Source organism: Saccostrea cucullata, unplaced genomic scaffold (genome assembly GCF_032062105.1).
Source record: "Saccostrea cucullata isolate Sc308-1 unplaced genomic scaffold, CSIRO_AGI_Scuc_v1 ctg8099, whole genome shotgun sequence".
Taxonomy (NCBI): Eukaryota; Metazoa; Mollusca; class Bivalvia; order Ostreida; family Ostreidae; genus Saccostrea; species Saccostrea cuccullata.
In genome coordinates, this window is record NW_026927067.1 from 1 (window position 1) to 8,742 (window position 8,742).

Genomic DNA, 8,742 nt, shown 5'->3' on the forward strand with positions numbered 1-8,742 from the left:
GGTGTTCTGTCAAAATGAGCTGTTCAGCCTGTTTTTATATCATTAACTTAGAGCAGGTATTCCAAAAGACTATTGAAATTCCTACGGACATTAATTTTGCCACTAAACAAGCTGGTCTGTTTTTATATTTCAATGAAGCAGAATTTATTTAAATCAAATGGATTTTTTTTATTTGATCGCCATATTTTGCAGTGACTTATAACTCGAAATTTAGATAAATTGACGATGTTTTATGAATTAACAAGTTATTTTCGAATACGTTTATTTGCGTAGAATGGGAAAACGATCCTAGAATTTACAAAATATTAAACGTAAACAAGGTTTTTTGGAAATTCCTATAACATCAACCTATCTGTCGGTAACCCGCCTTAGTTTAAAAATGTTCTCGAGTATCAAACAAGTTGGGATCGCCCACGTGACGCAGTGGTAACAGCGTCTGCTCTAGAGTCGATTGGAGTTGATCCTTACGTCTAGGGTTCGATTCTCATTATGAGACGTGGAGACCGGTCCTTCGGATGAGACTGTATAAACCAAGGTGCCGTGTCGATGTAGGTGCTGGCACGAAAAAGACCCGTCACTGCTCAATGGCAGTAAGTGCCAAGTATAGGATAAAATTTGCAGCTCTCCATCGGCAAGTGGTGGCTTCTCCATATGAGTGAAAAATAAAATTCACGGGAGGGACGTTATACAACATACAACCAATCAATCAATCAGTCGAATAACTTTGGAGATGCAAACACCATTTGCCGGTGATTATGGGATATTGCTACACTGATAAGGAAAGTTAACGCTTGAAAAGCTTAACTTATCTTTAAAAATATATTTATGTACAATTGCCAATGCAAATACATTTTGACATAATAACCAATACTTGATATCGCAATTACTTAACTTAGCGGAACTCTTTTGCGAAGGAGGTAGGAATCGTCTGTTGGGTGGGGGCAATGTCCTATTCAATACAATGCGAGATCGATCATTGTAGCATTTATAAGGACAGATAAGTAAAAAACCCTGGTGGAATACATCGCTAAACAATCGCTGAACCAGCCTAATATATTTTTGAGAGGAGCCAATCCTTAATTGTCACATTTTTAATGATATTTTTAATCAAGCGGACTCTTCTCGTTAAATTTTCATTGAAAATCGTCACATTTTTAAGCAGGTAAAATATTCTAAACTTTCCTTATTTGACAATCTACTATTTGGAGTTCAATATCTGGCAAAACATCGTGATATCGGCATTAAATTGTTCGAATCATTCGATTGTCACTACTGTAAACAATGTCATTTGCCCCCAGAAACACTCGGCACACCTCGGCCGATTCGTACCTCATCTAACTGTTTGATGTAGTTCACGGAATCAGCCGAGGTTTGCCGAATGCCCCCAGAAATTTAGACTTTTCTCGACTCCCCCGCAAAAGAGCGGTAGTAAGTTAGATAACTGCGAGGTACTCATTGGTAGTCGCGATATAACATATTTATGGAACTTCTCATTCATTAACATTTTCGTGTACTGTCAAGAACTCAACTAACAGTTATTGTACTATCGCAGAATTTTAAGAAACCGCCTTCACTCTACATTCTCATAAACAACAAGACATTTAGGTATGTTGCACTTTGCCACTAAAGTGACTTTAATTGTAGAAAATACTTGTAATTAATTATGTAATAATTGATCATGAAATCCATAAAACTATAAATAAACAACTTATTATCTGTATCAAAAATTCACAACAGAATGAAACCGAATTATGAATATGATTAATATGTAAATCGTGATTACATAATATATTGCGTAATTGATTACATAAAATTCATTTATTTTATCATTAAAAAAGATGTTTGTTGGCGCTTAACGCCTACAGTCAGTAAAACATCAAAATATCGAACAGATGTGGCAGAATCTTTTAAGAACACTGTGATATATACTCTGATTAATAGGATTGACACTTTCCAATGTTTATGGATCGTTTATTTGCTTAGAAGTACTCTATATAAAGAATGACAAAGAGTGGAGAAAGAATTTCAGTCCCAACAATAAAGCATTTGTCTCTAAATTCAGACGATGGAAGTTATCATCACTAAAGCTTTTATATGACTAGTTATATCATAATATTTAATTCAACTTTAGGATATTTAGCGAGGATCAAATCGATGCAATTTCAATCAAACATTTACAAGAATGAAGTTCTATATGTTGTTGTATAAGGTTGAAGTATGTTTTGAGTTCATATTTATTTTACATTTTACAAAACTGGATAGAAATATCTTCCATATCCGTTGTAGGTGACATTGCTTTGAAAATCCTGCACAAAAGTGCAACGACATGATAGATGGTTTATAAATTAATAAGGAAATTTTGTCTTGTCCATCCAATATAGCTTTATTGATAAGATAAATTTATATCATAATGCGACTTTGTTTAATCGTAACTTCCCTTATAATGTATAACCCGTGGTTCAACAAAAAAGTCAATTTGTAAATTTCATTTGAGGAACGTGATTGATAGAAATATGATGAAAAATATAGTTTTAACCACTCTGAACTTACTTAACATGAATATTTGTATGCAAGCCACAACCATTGCTTCCAACGATAACATGTGTATGCAAAAGTAAGATGTTTTAACTTTCATTACTGTTGCATATTTTTGATAATCAAATACTCGAAACAATTAACTTTTACATTTCTTTACAGTGGTACAAAGCAATGCTGCACTGGCTATTACGAGAAGAATTATGCATGTCACGGTAAGCCGAAATTAATACATATAAATTATGACTGAACAAAAAACTTTAGACAGTTACAATTATTACTACTTACGGAACAATGAATACTAAATTATATATAATATTTTACTTTTCAAGTAGAAATGTGTTCAGTTGTGCGAGTTTAATGTAATTAATGTGGCCAAATTATAACGAATTACACATGAAAAATCTTTTTATTATTATCATACTTTATATGTGTTTATTATAAGAAGTATATTTAAATATGACGTACAAAATTCACAATTTTTAACATCTAGTGTCTCCTGTTTGTACAAAAGGAAGTTACTTGCCAATCTTCTCTTTTTCTGAAGAATTCTACCCAAATAACCCAGAATTCTACCCAAATAACCCAGAATTCTACCCAAATAACCCAGTCTCCTGCTTATGTGATTAGATATTTCACATTTGACACATTTTGGTCAAGTTTTCAGTAAATGTCAACATTGAAAATCTGCACACTTTTTAAATACTCGAGTCCTGGTAAAATTCTCAGTGCAAGACCTAGGCCTTGGTCAAGAAAAATCAATGGAAATTTTCTGGAAAATTCATTTATTGTCAAATATTGAGGAAATCTAACTTAAAGATTTCAAACATGGGAAATTTAGCGTAAAGTAAGACGAAGAAAGTAAACAATTGCAGTTATGTATGGAATCCGGATAGGGCCACACAGTTTACTAGCGAGCGCATCATCGCACTATCTAGCTTTGGGTCGATAGTGCGATGACGCGAGGACGATGAATCGATGCTGCGATAGCAATGAGGCGATGGTGCGATTGCGCGATCACGATGATACGATGGCGCGACAATGCAATGACGATGATGCGAAAGTACGATGAAGCGGTGGTGTGATGAGGCGATGGTGCGATAGCGATGACACGATAGTGCGATGACGATGAAGCGATATTCACTTTCGCTCCATCGTCGTCGCATTATCGCGCCAACGCATCATCGTCATCGCGCTATCGCACAATGGCTTCATCGTTATCAAACCATCGCTTCTTCGTTATCGCGCCATCGCATTATCGCGTCATTGACCTTTAAGTCGATGCTGATGGTGCGATAGTGAACTGCATGGCCCTTTCCGGATTCCATAATTATGTGACATTTATAATTCGCTTTTCAGCATGCATAGGATCATTTGGTTTTAATTGTTCAGTGCCCTGTAAACCGGGATATTTCGGCCTCCATTGCCGTTCAAAATGTCGATGTTTAAACGAAAAGTGCGATAAAGAAAAGGGTTGCTTGGAAGGTAATTCATATTTCATAATTATTCAAAAATATTACGGAAGTCATTTGATTTTTTTCATTTGAAAGCAAATACGTTATTTAATATACAAGTATTACTACAGGGGTAGTTTCTATTTTCAGAATGCTTACAACTTGGCTTTGAAAAAGACTCAAAAGATAGTAACAACAAATAGCTTAGATTTTTTTTATCCAGAAATAATATCATCCTTTCCTTTTTATGACTTTTTGATAAGAAAATGTTTCTTTTGTTTGTACATATCAAGTACCCCAAATTAAAAGGCTTATATATATAGGCTATGCCTGCTGCCCAATCCCTTTATGTAAATTCTTACATAATAAAATAAGTTAAAATCAAATCAAAAGTATTTAAAAGTATTGACATATATGTTTCGGTTTTAGAAGTGACAAAGGACCCAGTAAAGAAATCAAACTTCATCGGGAGTCTTAAACTACGTCACTGGATAGTTTTCTCTGTGGTCATCATTATTACTTTTATCATCATTGTATGTTGCATAATGAATGTGAAAGCTAGAAATAAGAAGTAAGAATTTGGTCATCAACCCTTGATTATTTTTGAATTTCAATTTTAAAAAAGAAATGTTTTACGAAGACCGAAAACCATAAATTCTGATTAAAGTATTCAATTCCCAAAAGTGTTATTTATAATGTCTGGAAAAAAAGATTTCAGAATCAAATACTGAGTTGCTTATGAAAACTTTTTCAAAATTCTTTTGAATTTCTTTAATATTGGTGCATATACATATAGTTTTCCAAATTTGTACATTAGTATATATTGTAAGCTTTCATTTCTTTGATAAATTTGATAAATTATTGAAAACTTCAATAATACTTAAATTAATTACTCAATTAAAGAAATGGCAGACGGCGGCCAAAGGGAAGTTACAGAAGCCAAATCATTCCTGAGGAAGCCAGTGATTATCTAGGTTTAGCTGTGACACCACATGCATCAACCGACTATCTCAACGCATCCTTTCAGTCAGAGCCAAATGACATTGTATCATTCAGTGAACATCAGAGAAAGAATAGCACTCCACATACACCAATGACTTATGTAAATAAGTCATTCCATTCAGAGTCTATTGACAGTGTTTCTGTTGATGAAGATTTAAGAAAGCATGACATATCATATGCGACAACCAAATATGATAACGTGCCCTGCCAATCAGATTCGATTGAGAAAGTATCAATCAGTGATTATTTAAAAATGGATGTCACGCCACATGCATCTACGGAATATTTGAATGTTTCATTTTAGCCAAAGCCAAATTGAAAGAACATGCTTACTCAATAATACATGATCCCTCCTCTAATATCTAACGAGGCCGAGTCAAATTATTTCTACCCTAGGGATTTTGATAATTTTTTGATAATTAATTTTTACTCTTATAATTATTGTTTTAAGATAAATTTTACTATCAGACCCTATGGGAATTTGTTGGATTAGGGCCAATTTATCATATTTTTTCCATATTTTTTGTATTTCTGCCCTAAAGATTTCTTTTTCATTCAAGTACATGAAAGTTATTATAAAAAGTCATCAAATTGTGAAATTTCAAAAAAATTCACCATCTACTCATCGTCTCAAGCCACGGTCCGGAGTCCGCATATATAGCTCTCTCCTACCCGTGGCTGCTTGATCAAAAAAAGTGTCGTAATCTTGAATATTTATGCCTCTCTATTGTGACGTCATATTCAGTCAGTGACAAGTTTTGTTTTGAAATCAACAAATGACGTCAACAGTATACAAGAAATATTTCCTTTACTGCGATTGGATATTGAAAGGTCGTGATAAAGTTCATCTTCCGACTATGCTTTACTCGCATTGGTCAATATTTTAATGAGCTACGAAGAATTCTCGCCTCGTTCAACCACGGCCAGAATGGGAGAGGATCGTACATTTTGGCCGTGGTTTGCGACGATGCCATCTACCTTGGTCTAGGAATTTATTACTAAGTTTATCTTTTCAAGCCCAATACCTCTAAAATTGCCATATTACGGTATAACTACATATCATTGCAGATGAATTATCGGCACATACGATTTTTTTTTGTTAAAAATAGCAATGTTTGAATTGCTAGTATGCTTCTTTAGATGTTCTGTCATCAGTTTTTAGTGTAATATCCATGGACGTCTTTAACGTGCAAGCGAGTCATGTATCGTTCTTCAGTGTCATGCGTTGCTTACAAAATCCGAAAATGGTGACGTCGGTAGAGCCATTTCAGCGTTTTTTCCCTAATTATTGTCGTAAAATCACATTTTCAGACCAGTAGGGGTTACAGATAATGTTAATTTTGTATTAAAATCAAAATATTTGGCAAAGGTGTACTGTCGCACAAATGACCTCATGAAATTAAAAAGCTGCGCAAAGTCATGCGCAGTCGAATTAGATTCGGCCTCGTTAAGATGTCGAAGGTCCTTGTTTGTTCTGCTCATGATTTGTTTTGTTTTAATGGACTTATGAGCACTATATTGAAATAAACTAGCTTGACGTATTGTTTTGGACCAAAAATTCAGACGGGCTTTAAAAAAAGGGGGGGGTGCGGTTGTTAGCTGCAATAATATAGCCCTCTCCGATTTTTTTTATGTGATATTTTCTGGAGAGGGCTACAATTCCACAGCGTATCCATAATGGTGCAAATATATTTTTTAAATGCGGGTATCTACAGGCAAAATAAATTGTTTTTACATTCAACTTACTTCTATAGAGGCGAAATTTTTATTCACTGTCAACAACATAGCCGGTTAAATGCGAAAACCAGATAAAATAAATCTGCTTGTTTACCATTCGCTTTCATCAGAAACCAAGACAGTTCTCGCGTGATCACTGAGACTAGTGCTTTAAAATTAAAATTACTATGTAGATTTTCGGGGTTAATAAATGGTTGTGCTGTATGGCATCACTGTTTCATGTGACATTTTTCTAAACAGCAATATTTATGCGAAAAATAAGATAATTCCTACAGAGATCCGCGCAAAAGAGATCCATAATCTCATTGGCTGTCCCAAAATAAAATGGATCAAAGCCGGTTAACATAACGGATAAATTCAAATCGTGATGTTGACATACACGAAAAATAACAGATATGTGGATTGTTCTGTATATATTGTGAATTGATTTAAGTTTTGCATAACTAAATTTTTGGAGTTCAGGTAAGACATGTAAATTAGATAACCATTTGCTGATAATTTAAGCCAAAATCCTTTCGGGAGTGAATCACTCCGCAATTGCATCATTACGGAGATCCTAAGGAGTTTTAGCCCCCCCCCCCCTCAAAAAAAGGAGAGGGCTATATACATTACTGCAGCAAGGGGGTATGTACCTCAAATAGAGACAAAGGGACGATGTACATAGTTTTAACCAGGCTAATTTCGTTCCTTTCTTAAAGAAAATTTGAAGTTTTGGCATTCGTTTTTGTTTTTTAAATTGCTGTTTTATAAAATAACTTTAATACGCAAGACTACAAGGAAGTTTACACAGGTTAAATGCGAAACCATACATGCACAAATATTGTAAACTTATCATAAACCGCCACGTCCTTTATGTGTCATTCTTCAATTTGGAATTCATTCGTGAAAGTATTATCCAAGACAGTTTTTAAATTCTTTTTAAAATAAAAAACAGATAACCTAGAAAAAAAAACACCAGACCACTTTAAAGCATTCTAAAGTCTAAAAAAAAAACTGAATCTAGCTGTCAATGCTGAACAACATTTAACACCATGATCTGATGAATTATACATGCGCATTTCTGAATGAAGGTAGAGTAAGCAATTTTGAAACTAAATTGTTATAAGATTAATGCAGATGATGGTGTAGTTAAGGATTTTTTATTAATTTTTATTTTTAAATTTCAATATTCATTTCATATATATTGTTTTTATATCACTTATCATCACATTTCAAAATAGTTGTAAACACAACAATCGAAAGTTGATGAAAGTTTGATTTAACACTTTTTGCACTCTTTGCTATTACATGATATTGATACAAAGACGATTTCAAAATAATTAACATTGCATTTGTATTTACTATTTCGTTTTGCAACCTACAGTTCATTTTATATTTATATATTTTGTATCCCATAATTGATATGACATTATTAAAAATCATTGTTGTGTTATTGAACTCATTATAAAATCCTACAACAATATGTTTCAAGGATAGATTTAAATTCAATACTTGAGATATTTTTTCCCATACTCTTTTTGAGTCTGTACATTCAAAAATTAAGTGTTAAATATATTCTACTTGTCCGCAGGAAATATATATATATAGTGTTAAATATACTCTACTTGTCCGCAGGATGTACAACTTTTTGCCACCTCTTTATTCCATTTACTAACATGATAATTACAATTCAGTTGGTTGTGTAAAAGTTTAAAATTGAATTCTACTATCTGTTTATCAAAAATATTTAGTATCTTAGCTGTATAGATATTTTCCATTGACCATTCATTATATTGAATTCTTTTGACCATTTAGTTTCCATTTTGTTTCTTTTTAGAATGTAAAATTTTATAATAAAATCCCGATTTTTCAGATTCTGGGTTTTTGCTTTTCCCTTGAAAATAAAAATATGGGTTTTGTATATTAGTGTTCTTTACATTACAGTAATCTATATTTAGTTTTTTAATCGCTTTTTTCATGATAAGATATTCACACAAGTAATTACTCTTTGATTCAATGATCTCTTTTACTTCCG

At 33.2% G+C, this 8,742-nt stretch overlaps 1 protein-coding gene across 1 annotated transcript; it reads left to right on the forward strand.

The window, feature by feature from the left end:
• The first annotated feature begins 2,484 nt into the window (after positions 1–2,484).
• LOC134273369 (uncharacterized) lies at positions 2,485–5,295 on the forward strand. Its single transcript, XM_062755565.1, has 5 exons — positions 2,485–2,614; positions 2,698–2,750; positions 3,895–4,020; positions 4,419–4,560; positions 4,893–5,295. Exons 1-5 carry the CDS (start codon positions 2,514–2,516, stop codon positions 5,293–5,295), a joined length of 825 nt encoding a protein of 274 aa, XP_062611549.1. The 5' UTR covers positions 2,485–2,513.
• The last annotated feature ends 3,447 nt before the right edge of the window (positions 5,296–8,742 follow it).

Bases quoted from the DNA above. Each gene is read 5' to 3' on its own strand.
- LOC134273369 (XM_062755565.1), top strand. From the start codon at position 2,514: ATGATGAAAAATATAGTTTTAACCACTCTGAACTTACTTAACATGAAT. The intron at 2,751-3,894 runs GTAAGCCGAAAT...TTCGCTTTTCAG, and splicing joins GAAGAATTATGCATGTCACG to CATGCATAGGATCATTTGGT. The intron at 4,021-4,418 runs GTAATTCATATT...TTTCGGTTTTAG, and splicing joins AGAAAAGGGTTGCTTGGAAG to AAGTGACAAAGGACCCAGTA.